The sequence below is a fragment of the Pogona vitticeps genome, chromosome 3 (assembly GCF_051106095.1).
Source record: "Pogona vitticeps strain Pit_001003342236 chromosome 3, PviZW2.1, whole genome shotgun sequence".
Taxonomy (NCBI): domain Eukaryota; kingdom Metazoa; phylum Chordata; class Lepidosauria; order Squamata; family Agamidae; genus Pogona; species Pogona vitticeps.
The window spans coordinates 46423950-46438412 of record NC_135785.1 but is presented as its reverse complement, the minus strand read 5'-3'; the positions used below and the strand labels follow the sequence as shown (position 1 = coordinate 46438412).

Here is a 14463-nt window from a genome sequence, read left to right as displayed (position 1 = left end):
TGATTGATTGATTGATTTGGCTTTTATACCACCCCTCTGGCTGCCAAGACCACTCTAGGTGGTTTACATGTTAAAAAACATAACATCAAACAACAATTTAAAACTATAAACATAATTATAAATTCAAAATTAAATACACATTAACAAATTTATCTGAAAATAATTAAAATGGTATGGAAGCAAGGCGTCAGGATTGATAATATAAATGTTAAAGCAACCACTGTATTAGGATGTTATAAGGTCTGGAAAGACCTGTCTGAAAAACACACACATGTTTTAATGATCATTTTAAAAATTCCAGTGTAGGGGCCAGGCAGATTTCGTGAGGGAGATAGGAACAGGGAGTTGGGGAGCGACCACTGAGAAGGTCCAGTGTCTAGTTTTATTTTAGAACTGTCTTGCATGGATTTTCATGCCTATAATCTCCTTGATTTTAATTTGAACATAGTTCTGTTAACTTCAAGCTGTTTTTATTCAAAAGCTGTATCATTAGTTCTCCATGTTTATTCTGTGATCTTAGTCTGTATTTTCTGTTGAAACCTCCATAGGTACCATCCTCCATCTAACCATTAACACCTCCCATTACAAAATAGAAGTATTGCTTTTTCATATGTTTCAAAACAGTTTTGAGTTCATAGCATTTTTCTCTGCTTTCTTCAGCTTTGTCAGCAATTGGAGCATATACCTGCGCAACATCCTCTCTGGTAATCTCCAGTTTGAAAGGGTGAGGCAGCAGATGACAGGAAGGACCTCTGTTTGAGGCCCTAGTCCTGAGAATGCGTACCAATGAGAACGTACAATACTGGGTGGATGGAGAAATAATCTGATCTAATATAAAACAGTTTCTGTATCTAATATAAGCCAATTACAGCCAGTGCTGGTTTAGTCAGCTGACACAATGAAGAGACCCACCACTGTACAGTACATAATTTTTAAGGTTAGAGGTATCCAGTTCCTCACGTAACTCCCCATCAGTTCGACAACACTTGACCATACAATTTGATGTGTTCTATATGGGCCTGAGGGCTGTTGAGAGAATCAAAGGGAAAATGGGATCCAACTCCAAGTTAAGCTCCTAATGTTGTATGATCCAATCACCCGTATTTAAAGTGGTTAGTGTATGAGTATCCACAACAGCAACATCCAGGACTGACAGGCACTGTGGAATTGCCCAGCTGGCCAGTCTGTTGACATCTCTGGATTTTGTATCTTTGATGTTATGCTGAACTGGAAATACAACATATTCTAGTTAATCCTCGTCACTGTGGACCATTTCAAGAGAAGCTGAGCAGCACAAACAGAACTGCTATTGGCATCCTATTTAGCTCTTGGTGGTTCAAGAGGCATCTAGGATTTTTTCAGCAGAGTAGCCCTTTTAAAAAAAAAAGGAAGAGGAGGAGGAGGAAAAAGAAGAAGTTTAATTGAAGCCTGTGATGTTGCATAAATAGAATATCTAAGTTTTAATTGAAAAATAATTATAACCACTTAATCATTTTAAATGAGGGCTATAATTGCAGTCAGTTCATAATAGCCAAATACAGACACTTAGATTCCTGCAATAAAGCAGGAATGGTACAGCTTGATTTGCTAATAGCACTTCCACTTCTCTTTCCTTTTGTCTCAAAGATTAATTCAGGCAAGGGCTATTAGTGCCGTTAATTGGTTCTGCAATTTAGACCTTGTGTCTGTGAATGAGTGACTGATGCAGCCCTATCAGCCAATAATGTGAACACTCTGTCAAAGTGTTTCTCATTGTCCAGTCAGATATTACTCCTCCAGCAGTTCCCCTGTGCCACCCAGCCACAGTAGATCCCAAGAGGGATCAGGAAGAAGGTGGTTCCTGTAGGCTAAGCAATTCTCCTAGCTTTAGATAGGTCACTGAGATGTCTTTGAAGTTACAGTTGGTTTGCTAGTAAAATACCGAATCATTGAAAAATATCCTTGCTAATTGAGGCAAATCTTTCATGTGGGGGAAAGAGAGAAAGAGAGACAAGGCATCATTTTGGAGGAAAAGAAGGGCCGATCATGAAAACAGGAGCTTGGAAAAGTTACGTTCCTGGACTACAGCTTCTGAAATTGTTCAAGAAACATGGTCACTTTTCCAAGGTGTGATAGAAATTATGATGGGGATTGGGAGGGGGAGACAGACGAGGTCTGACCAGTCAGCAAAGTAAAAATGAAATATGAACTTTTGGCTTCATTAAAGTATTTATCTTGAGAGCATTATTTGGCAAAGGGAATACTGTACTGGCATTGGTTTTTTGTTTTTGCATTTTTGTCAAGGTGCAGTATCAGAACTGGCCACTAGACAGAACCATTAAAATTGATTTCCCTCCATTTTTCTGCTCTGTTGGTGCTGATGGTGCTATGTGTTGATAGCATGCAATGCAGTGAATTACTTGAACATATCAGTAAAAGCAGCTTATTGGTCACAATGAAACATTTGTTTTATTAGAATGCAATTTTCAGAGCTCTGCTTTAGCTTTCATTTCCTCAGATTAGCATGAGGGAGGAAGAATCTTAGACAATGTCCAAATTACATTAACATGAATAGGCAGTTTGCCACGTACTTTGCTGGGCTCAACAGCAAACCCACAGCAAATACTATGACTCACCCTCCACTTACTCTTAGTTCATGGGTATTTTGGCTGAAGTCACTCAGTTTTGGTCAACACAGGACTGCTGGATGACTAATGTCCTGTAATCGCCTTATAGCTGAAAACATGGTAGGGAAAAACTCCCTCCCTGTGGAAATTAGGATCGTTCCATCCCTGTTGAGTTTTCATTGGCAGACAACGCTGTTCTGAACTTCCATCGGTCTCTAAAATTGCCCTTAACATTGGCTCTTAAAATGTATTACATTTGTTTTTAAACAATGTTTTCTAACTTGTTTTATTGTGTATCACTTTGACAGCTCTGATGGGAAGAAAAGTGATAAATAAATAGGTAAATACCAATAGAGTTTGTCTGTGAGTTCAAATAATTCCCCAAGGCCACTGTGATAAATATAAACTCTTTGCATGCTCCAGTGTGCAAGGATCAACCCATCTCACACTAATCTCACATGAACATTACTTAGATAAAGAGACAAATAAATGTACACATTCAATTCTTAGAAGCATGGATAGGTACAATGGTTCTTCTTCAGGTGGATATTCCTGAAACAATGGGTCATATTTTACATGGCAAGCATCACAGCATTATGAGGGCTATAAGAAGCAACAGCTGTAAACTATATTTCAGACTGGAAGAAGAGTGTGTGCTAGCATTTTACACTGAAGAATATAATGTTAGTAATGTGGCAGGTCAGTCCCAATTGTTTCTGTGTAGTATTTCTCCAGATGAGTGATGCCTGTGAGACTTAACTACTGCTAGTCCTTTGAATTAATCATGAATGCTGCCCTGAAAAGGTAAATAGAGAATAAGGCACTCACAAGGGGGATAACAAATGGCACTTGGTACCTACTGAGGCAATAATCTAACTGAAACTGATAAAAGGAACAGGGCGCGTCTGTATGGCATAGGCCAGGTTTCTCTTCCTGTTAGCGACGTAGGAAGTGTGCCTCCACCTACCGGTTAAAGCCCCTTTGAGCTGCACAGGGCATCATATGCAATCTGCCTACCATTGGGATAACTCACAAGATTGCTTTGCAAGGACCACATCGTCATGTCTGTGACAATATGCCAGTCCTTGGGCTTTGTCGTCTCACTGTTAGGGGTAGCTGGAATTATAGCATCGACCTGCATGGACCAGTGGAGCACCCAAGATCTTTACAATAACCCTGTGACAGCTGTCTTTAATTACCAGGGGCTATGGCGTACCTGCGTCAGGGAGAGCTCTGGTTTTACGGAGTGTCGTTCCTATTATACCATCCTTGGCCTACCAGGTAGGGATTGGCTGTCCTTTCTATAAGAGTGCATTTTCAAAGAAATTTGGTTATAACAAAGAACATAGGCCTATGAATGAGTGGGATCCTGTGGTTACTTTAAATTCCTTCCTGCTAACCTTAATCCCATTTGTACCAAATGGGAAGAACCTGTATTTCTTACTGTGGTCCACAGAACTTGAAAAGCTATAGTTTTTTTAAATATTGTGTTACTTTTTACTTTCAGGAATTTAACTGTGATTTTGCAACTGAAAGTGACACTATACACCACACAGAAAAATAATTGGTTTTTATAAGTACTTACTTCCACACTCGGGCGATTGATTACTGTTAAAGATGCTATAGTTTTCTTCTCAGTTTCTAAGATGTTGTTGTCATGTGTTGTCAAGTTGGAGCCAACTTATAGTGACCTTAATAAGCAAGTAATTTCAAGGCAAGTAATATATTAAAATAGTTCTACCAGTGCCATGTCCCCAGTAAGTTTCCATGACTGAGTAGGGATTTGAATCCAGGCCTCATTAGTCCTTGTCTGTCATTCTGTTCACTGTACCACTCTGGTTCTAATACATAAGGGCCACAAATTTCACATGTCTGTTGAAATTTTAACTCAATTGTTGTTTTCAGGTGTACTAATTTATGCCAGCCATGTACATGAGGAAACACAGAATTAAGCAAATAGGATCAGAAATGTATCTCTAATTTCTATTGCTGGCAAAAAAATGATACAATATATAGTTATAGGTAGAGGTATGAGAATAGGTATAGGTGTAAATATAGGTATATCAAATACTGAGCAGACTGGATAGCTCAGTGAGTTAGTCAAATGTTGGGAGTTCAATTCCCCACTGCGTGCCCCAATAGAAGAGCCATACAGTTTAGCCTTGCACAATTTGTACAGCCACGGGGTGCCTTCAGAGGAAGGAAACACCAAATTACTTCTGAAAATAAGTCAGAATTGACCTGGTAGTATGTATTATTAATTACATTAAATGTTTTTGACTCATAATAAATCTGCTGTGCATCCTCCCCCCTTTGTTTTTATATCAATTCCACTAGGATTACAAAGGAGTCTGTAAGGGATCTCTTGACTATTTCGGCTTATTTGGGTGTCATCATATCCCAGTAATATAAAATCAGAATTTTAAAAATTGGTTGAAAAAAAAAACTGCTACCAGAAAACTAGGTTTTTCTTTTCTCCCTTTGTTACACAACACCTTTAGCTTTACTAAGGTCCCTCCTCTTTTTAAATAATTTCTGACTTAGAGATGATTGAACAAGTAAACAAGAAAATGTTCATGTTTTCAAAATGTTTGCTAATTTTTTGGAGGCAAGGGAGGGTGGAATTATAAACTTATCAGCATAGATCACAAGTAAAGCCTTTCTCCTACCAAACTGGCAATATGGTAAGTCCATTGTGCATGTCTGTATGTGCATTTTATTTAATTGATTGGCCACTCAGTATAAGATATCGTTTTAAAGCTTGTTCTTGATGTTCTTGATCAAATGATGTAGAAAATTTTCTTCATGTTTTATTTTCGTTTCCTTCTGTTGCCAGGAAAACAACTTGCAAGTTTAGCCTTGATCTTTTTAATCCTTAATGCCACACTGTGATTTTTTTTTAAAAAAAGTAACAATACATGTAATAAAATAACAAGACCTGTAGGTTTGGTGACACCCCTCCAAGAAGTGCAATATTCTAGCTTTTCAAAATGATCTACCCACCCATGTAGTTACTGACACTTCCTGAAATGACTCCATTTGTTTTTCATCATATTTTATGGAGCTATCTTAAACCTTTGGACAGCCATTGCTTTGGGGGGGGGGGGGTTTAGGATGCAACAGAAGTGCTTTCCCAAACTAGATTTCCACTGGCAAGGGAGTAAATCCATTACAAAGGTCCGAGGTAGACCTGTAGAAATCTTTGCAGGAGCAGCAGAGCTTCTAGCAATGGTTTTTACACTTTTGATGGAAGCCAAGCTGGAATAGTAACTGAAAATAGCTTTGGAACTAAAATCCTCTTTCTCCTGAATCAATGACCCTACTCTAGTTGTGACTTACTGTTGGATTTCAGCTAGTAAGTGTTAGACTAGCGTTTGAGTGCATTCAGACCTTATAAAGCATAGCAATTCCCCGAGATCTTTGAACCCTGCACTTTTCAAAGTCCTTAGCTTTAAAGATCTTTGTCTCCCACATTTGCCAAATGGGCAAAGACTTTCTGGAGAAACTGACCACACTGGGAAATTTGAAAAATTGGTTTTATTTATGTCCGTGTCAAATAGTTTTATATTGTTTATGGAAAAAAGAAAATTACTGCAGGACCATTTACAAAATACACAGTTTTTAAAAAAATTTAAAACAGGCAGAATAAGACAAATAAAAGAATTGATCTAAGATGTTAAAAAAAAACCTTTAGGCTTTAATCTTGTACCAATTTCCCTGAAAGTTACTGTCACTGGACTCAGTGAGGCTTACTTCTGAGTAGACTTGTATAGGCATATATTGTTTTTATGTTATGTGTCATCAAGTTGGAACTGACTTACTGTGATCCTAACAGGACTTTCACAATAAATGAGATATTTATGGAATGGTTTACTAGTACCACCCCTCCCACCATGAATTTCCAGAGCTGAGTAGGGATTCAAACCCAAGTTTCCAGAGTCTTAGTCCATCACTCTACCCACGCACCTCATGGGATACCAATATATATTGGAAACTGGTTGGTTTAAAAACCTTTAACATACATATGTGAAAATCAATCAAAGTTATGACTGTGAGCTCTACACCACACAGTGTTCAGCGTATGGGAGGGGGACAGACTGTTCATGGTAACATGCATTCAGTAAGCCAGAAAAGTAGTGTGTCATAATTGTTTCCATTTTAAAAGAAAAGAAAAGAAAAGAAAGCAACCTCCGGCTTATGAATGTGAGACGTTGTGCTTCTGTATCCATGATTCAAAAAGCCAGCAAATGGCCCAATATTGGCTGCACAATATCACGACCACATTGCCAGAAGGAAAAAGAATGTGAAGCTTTGCATAGCAAAGGATAGACAGAATAGTATTGATAACACCAATGGCAGCAGCCAAGATGGTCTACAGGATACCCTATTGTGTTCATTACAAGTGACACCAAAAGGCAGATATATCAGAAGTTGACTCCTTTTTTTCTTCATTTACCCAAACACAAAGCAGTTGTTAGGGCTGTTTTTTTGACAAGTATGAATTTTTGCACAAATGTGAAAATCATAACTCAAAAACCCGTTGTCCAAATTTGGCAGAGAGCAAGAACAGACTGTCTGTACATCTGTACCAAAACTGGTGGTGATCTGAAGTCTAGTTTTAAAGTTATAGGTTTTTTTGTTTTATTGCACCCCCCACTTCTAGAACTATCTTGTAGAATGCTGATGTGCTCTGCCAGCACAATAACATTGCTGCACTGTTGTGCAGTGATCATGGCACATCTGAGCATATGCTATTGTGCCTGGTGATGTAGGAATTTAATGTGAGAATTGACCCTGATAGTGCAGATTAAAACACAGATCGAGACAAGTTCTGGTCTCCCAACTTTCAGTTGTCCCACTGTAGGTACTCACAGCAGCACAGCAACCTTACCTAAGATAACTCTTGTCTACCACTTTATACAGCCTTGAATAAATGCCCTATATTTTTGGTAACTGTGCAGTGAATAATGTTAAACATGAAAACGGTGTGATTATTTGTTTTTCTGGCTGTCGGCACAATTATTTATTCATCTCCAGATGAGAGAAGAAGCCTATTTTTGTAGCTCCATATTAAAAGTTAGAAACAAGCATATACACAAAGGTATTGGCTAGGCAAATGTGGAAATATTCAACTTCACTTCCCAAGGCACTTGCAAGTTTAAAAAACAAAACAAAAGAACCCCTTTGGGAACAGACTCTGAGTTGAGAAACTCAGGAGACACAGGAATTGTGAGCTGCGTGGCCAAAATAAAATCAATCTGCAAGCGTTGAGTGGTTTTCTCCAAGATTCTGTGCTACGTACATGTTTTAATTAACTTGTCATCCTAAAGTCCAAACAGACCATATCAATTAGCATGTAAATTCCTCAGCCCTGCAGGAGTGGGAGGAAATCCTTCTGTATTTATTCTGTGTCTATATATAAAGTATTAATATATGCATGTATAATGTGATATTCCATACACATTTACATTTACTCCAAAGATGTGGTTGTTGGTAGACATTATCAGCACAATCCTAGGAAGAGCAATGATGCATATTTTTAAAAACTGGAGCAGCATATCCTTCTTAAGGGGAACAGAAACAGAAACCATGTTCTCTCTTATTATATATTGTATGACATTTGTAATCTCTAGGGATACCAGTAAGAAAACCGCCTTGCCACTTGGGCAGCCCCATTTTGAATAGGAAGTGATAGATATGTCTTTTCACAATCTAAAAATGAATAATGGAGAACAATGTTTAGAGAAGAACAAATACGTATAAATAATCAAATTATTGCAATATATTTTTCTGTAGCAGTGAGAAAGTACAAGACTGAGGGATAGGTTTGCTCTAACTGCACCCCATCCACTTCTGCATTTCAGCCACCTCACTTGCTTGGACATGGTTAATGGGTCTGCCAGTATTTCCATTATAAAACCCTATTTATTATTCTGACAATAGCAATTTATATTATGAACAATAGTGTCATAGTGAATAAAAACCGTAAGATTGGTATGGAGTAGCCAGGCAGCCCAAATGCATCATTAACATTTTAGTTTCCCTCTGCTCTTCAACTCTCAAGTACAAACAAAGAGTCCTTGAAAAAAAAATTTAAGGGTATACTTTTCTAATTTATTAGCAGTTTGCTATAAAGGGACAGCTTAGGGCAAAATATTGCAAAAGGAAAGATGTTAGCATTACCAAATGTGGCAAACATTAAGCCATTTCTAGGGTAGCGGCGGGATCTACAGCAATATAAGAATTATATCCACAAATTTCTATTTCAACTACTCATGTAAGAAATTCTGATCAAGATTTGTTATTAGATCAAGCTTCGTAATGCTAGTACTCCTTGCCATCTCACTATTCTACCCCAACAGCTTGGCCTACATATCATAATTTCCCAATGATTACTTGATTTGTTTATGAAAATGTTACTATATTGGTTTTGCAAATTATAAAAAGGGGTCGACTCAGAAGTAGGTTCCACTGGATTTTATTGTGGTTTATTTCCACATGTAGAGAGCACTGCAACCCAAACCACATTATTTGTCCTAAAATATATAAATACTAGTCAGATTATATTCTGCACTGGGAATAAAACTCATTTAACTCAATGGAGCTTACTTTCTGGAAGCAAACGCAAGATTGATTGATTTCTGAAGCTTATAGAACGTCCAACTTGGTTAAATCACAACTTGTAGTAGTTTACATAAGATAGACCACTTATACAACCAACTAAAAGTAATCAAAAGGAAATACTTTCAATCCCATTAATAAATCAATTGATATTAATAAAAAAAGGTGACCCTCAGCTGACATCTCACAAAAAATAACTCTAAACAAATTTCAATAAATCTGAGCAGAATAGACAGATATATCCCAATAAAACAAATAAAAAGTAATAAAATACTGTAACTTCAAATACAAAATATGAAATATAACATGATCTTATCAATTTTATTTTATATTACAGATTTCAAATAAAAATCCTATCTTAAATGAAGCAAACAGAGCCCATTGTATCATAGTTTAAAAATTACAAATGTATGTAAAGTTCAAGTATCGTTCTAAGGTTCACAGAGACTAGTGAGATTGGCCTGATATGGTGAACAGAGTGGTCTGCAATTGGATCTGTGACTTGCTTTGAAGTATATTGGGTGGTTATTGACAAGTCACAGTCTTCCAGCATTACCTTTTTCAAAATTTTGCTATGAAATCTATGAAAGGAAATCTTGGTACATTAAGTAGTGTTAAGAAGGTAATGAGGAATCATATGATGGACGAAAGCAGTGGGGAACCATAAGCTGGATGAATTACAGGAGGTCCTCCTAAAGGGAAGTTTCCATGTTCAAAGGCAGAATACCTCTGAATACTAAAATACATACTGAGAACAATAAATGAGGGAGATCCTTGTTGATGGCTCCTTCTAATGTGCTACTAAGCCATTGTTGGCCAGTCATGAAATATGTTTTATAGGAATTGCTCATTCCTCATATCCCAAAGATGACTTCCAAAATTTAACCTTAGCAATCACCTTCATTCTCTGTGAGAAACCAAGGTTGGACTTAATGTGTGGCACTGGATATCTGGCAACTCACTTAAGCCAAGTCACCTTGCCTGAATATGCATTAGCAGTCTAGTGCACTTTCTGCCTTTAGATCCTAAGTGTTCTTCCCTGCCTCACCTGCTCTCTCTCAGACACCTGTCTTCCCTCTTTCTTGCATGTACACTTCTCCCTTCCTCTTTCTCTCTCTGTCTCTCTCACACACACTCTCTTATGTACACCCTCTCTTACATGAGTGCTCTCTCTCTCTAGTGATGGAAAAGTAACTTCTAGTACCGTTTTCACACCATTTCTCTCCTTCTCTTTTGCACTTTCTCACTTCTCTCCCTCTCCCTCTCTGTCTCCCAAAGCCAGTTGGCCAACAGGGAAGTTTGGAACAAGTGGTTGGGGAAACAGGGGCCTGTTTCAAGAGAGAGAATGATCGGGAGGAATGGAAAAATGGGAGAAGTGCCACATAATTCAGAAACTGGGGAAGAGATAATAGAAAAAGTTACTGCATGTGTACTTGTTCTTCCTTAGTGTCTCTCTCCACCAATTTTCTCCCCTTTCTCTGTCCTCAATCCTCATTTCTCTTCAATACCTCTACAAAGAAAGCAGTGGGCTGTAGCTGTACAATATGAATGACCTGTGTGGCCCTTCTTCCTTCTTAAATGGACATTTAAAAGGGGTAAAAAAATCTATCAGGTTGTGACCAGATGGTCCTTCCAAAATGCCCAGATAATCTTTTTGGAAGGAAATGGAGAAGTCTTGGAGTACTTCCTCAAAAAAGCACATTTAAAAAGGGCTCCTAGAAGCCTTTCTGTTGGTCCAAATACACCTCTTTTGGCCATTTCTCTTCATCCCTCACTCTCTCTTTCTTTCTCTTCTTTTTTTCCTCTGCACCTTTTTTGCTGTTTGGAACTTGTGGGCCTCTGAAAGAGTCCTAGAGGCCACAAAAAATACCCAAACAAACAAACAGCCCCAGGAGATACATATAGCCCATAGGATATATTTTGCTCACCACTATATTGTCAAAGATCATGAGAACTGGAAGCATTTAATCTCCATGGTAGCTACTGTGTTGGTCTTGAAGGAAATGGATAACAGTGGCTATCAATGACAACCCTAAGAATGTCAGTCATTGTTCAGTGCATTTCAGAATTTAAATACTTACTACCTTGCAAAAGAAAACATGAGTGACAGAAGGAAATTAAGATGATCTTGGGTACCCTGATTATTCAGGTTTCACTGCTCAGTTTCCGTTCATCGACAGAAACACTGTTAAACAGAGGTGGGGTTGTTTTCTCCTTCCCCTCCCCCACCCTTTTTCAACTGGCTGGATGTCATCCTGTGGGAGTATGCTATATTTGCTAAAAAAAATTAAGTCAATATGAGTTACAGGAAATTTTGTAACAGCAGCACGGATAACATTCAAATGTCCCAGTGGGTGCAGTGCTTGGTATCAAAGACCCGTTTGTCCAAAGAATGGACTGATAAAAGGGTGTGTACCACTGAAACTGGGATTAGGGTGTGGTTCAGTTGCAAAGCACAACCTTTGCTAAAACAGAACACAAGCCAGGAGCTAGTTATTTGTAGTACTAGTGGAACAAAACCATTCTTAATGGGAATGTGAAATTTATATTGGAAGTTCTAGCACCATCCTGCTGTGGTCTATTTTGCTCAGCACTGCACTGACTGGCAGCCATAGTCAAAGGTTTAAGATGGAGGTCTTTCCCAACATTTCCCAAAGACTTCAGAGGCTGAACCTGGGACAATCTGCATGCAAAGAATGTTATATACTTTCCCCACTATTTCTGAACTAAATTTTCAACAGATAGCAATATATACAGTGCACAAATGGGGTAAGGGGCAGGTGGGATCTGAGCAAAACGAAATACAGACAACAGATGTAGTACCAATGCCACTAATGAACTTTTAAACCTGAGGCCTGAATATTGTATCCCATGAATTTGAAGAAGTGGGTTGTAATCCACAAACAAATCTCAAAGATTTTTTTCTTCATATTAAGGCTAACACACTAGGCTTAAATATGATTCTTTAATTTGTTTTAAGGGTACAACAATATTTTTATTGTTGTTTTTTCTGCAATAGCCTAATACAGCTACTTCCTTTAAAACAAACCTGTAGGTCTTAAGGATGCCACAAGACTTCACAGGGCTTTTTGTGATAGCTGTTTGAAATGACAGTGACAGGAGTGGGACATGAGATATCATTGATGAATATAATCTGTCCTCAGACATTACCTATACTTGCTTCATATATGCATTTTATCTGTCCAACAGAAAACTGTGGCCTACACTTAAATATTACTGGAAAGCTTGTAAACTGTAAAACTCATTTGCAACATTACTGCTATTCTGCAAAGTCATATTCCACTCTTGTAGGATTGATCTACCTAAGAGGCTGAGACTCATAACATAAATGATTTAATGTCACAAGAAAATTATCAATTTTTTTTTAAAAAAGAAAATTTGAAATGAAAGCAGATTTCTGGCATTATTTTCTGAAATGTTTCTTTTCTTTCTTTCTTTCTTTCTTTCTTTCTTTCTTTCTTTCTTTCTTTCTTTCTTTCTTTCTTTCTTTCTTTCTTTCTTTCTTTCTTTCTTTCTTTTAACATCCTAGGTCTCATTTTGCTTTGCCACCAGCTAAGATTTACACACACATATATTAATGATCTCATGGCCTGTGGTTTTACTTGGAAATCCCTGTGTTTAAGGGGGAATGAACCAATATAAAGGTTTTGATCAGCATGATCATAAGGGATCCCACATGACTCTCTGCCCCAAGCATGAACTGAAAAAATGTATAAAAGTGGCTGAGGGGCCACTGCCCGTAGGACCATGTACCCCTCCTCCTTTTCTTCATTTGACAAATGTCTGCTGGTGTTCTTGAGAACAAATTCTTCATGCATGCACATATCCACAGAGGATGGTGTGTAATGACTGGAGTGCCAGACTGTGACTTAGGAGACTTTATGTCCCCACTGATACATAAACACACCAGGTAGCTATGGGCCAGTTTTTCTTTGTTACAATTTGTTAGGTTTACTTAATTGTTCTTCCTGTGTCTTTACTTTGCCAATGGAGCAATAAGGTCAAAGCTCAGCCATTTCCAGGACTTACTTTAGGTTTTTGATAATGTTAAATAGCATTTTTGTTTTAGTTTCTTTATCTTCTTTGCATTCACCTAGGTGTCTCAGGTGAGGAGCAGCACTTCCCTTTCATTCATTCATTCATTCATTCATTCATTCATTCATTCATTCATTCATTCATTCATTCACCTGGCATCACCACCAACCAAAGAAGTAATTTTCCAAGTTCTGAACATTTGTTGTGTTTAGAGTGCTTGGCAATATTGCCTCAAAGCTCTGCTCTGTTTTATCTAAAGTTAAGGCTATCAGACAGGAAACGTGGAAGCGCACACACACACACTAAACCTAATTGTTGGGAATGAATTTTAATAGCTAGTACACAAAGAACCTGTAGAAGTTTGGAAACCAATGTTAAAGTCATTCTTCCCCCCCCCCCCAGCCCAGTACTCTGGTGGCAGGATTCTCAGCAAATGGCAAATTACTGAGTTCAGTTTACCACTACCTGAGCACTGACCTCTCTCATGCCAAACAACAGCAGAGTTTCTTAGAGAGTGAGCCTGATCCTTCTGTAAGAAAATATTGATACTGTAGGGTCAGTTATTCCTTTGGACACAGTGAGGGGACTGTCTCAGCTAGCAGATTTGGATTGTCAAGAGAGGGCAACAAATTATTAGCTTTCATGTTATTGTATTTTTACTGTGAAGCAGGTGAAGATTTTCTTAGATTCCTGAATAACTTGTTTAGTTTTGGGAACTTTACATCTTGAACTGAGTGGATAGATGGAGGTCCCATTGCCTGCTCTGTCTCAGGTAGTAAGATATCTGGAGATGTCCCCAAAATTCGGCTACTTTGATATATATATCGATATATATGTATTATATATATTTGTTCAATTGTAAAGATTGCTAAAAGAATTTATGATCTGGCATTGACTTTTTTGGTGATAATAACAATATGTAGGTAGCCAACAGTGTCATAATTACATGTAAGTATCCAGTCTCTTAATTTTCCTGCATTATTGAGATGCCCCAACAATCTGGGCTGTTGTTATAGGGCAGGTTTATGTAATGGGCTTTACATAATAATCTTCCCATAAATCATCTGTCCTAATGATGGCTTTCTATCCCTTCACAAGGAGAATATTGAACGGCCTATGTCTTTTGTAAATAAAGATATCAGGACAGGAGAACAGCTGAATTTGTTTCTAGGTCAGAATT

At 37.9% G+C, this 14463-nt stretch overlaps 1 protein-coding gene across 1 annotated transcript in view; it reads left to right on the top strand.

Annotated features, from left to right (window-relative positions):
- Positions 1 to 3513: 3513 nt before the first annotated feature.
- CLDN18 (claudin 18) overlaps positions 3514 to 14463 on the top strand; it is a 28454-nt gene continuing 17504 nt past the window's right edge. Inside the window, exon 1 of the mRNA XM_072995852.2 lies at positions 3514 to 3887. Coding sequence (XP_072851953.2) covers positions 3668 to 3887 — 220 coding nt within the window. The 5' untranslated portion in view covers positions 3514 to 3667. The remainder of the gene's footprint in view (positions 3888 to 14463) is intronic.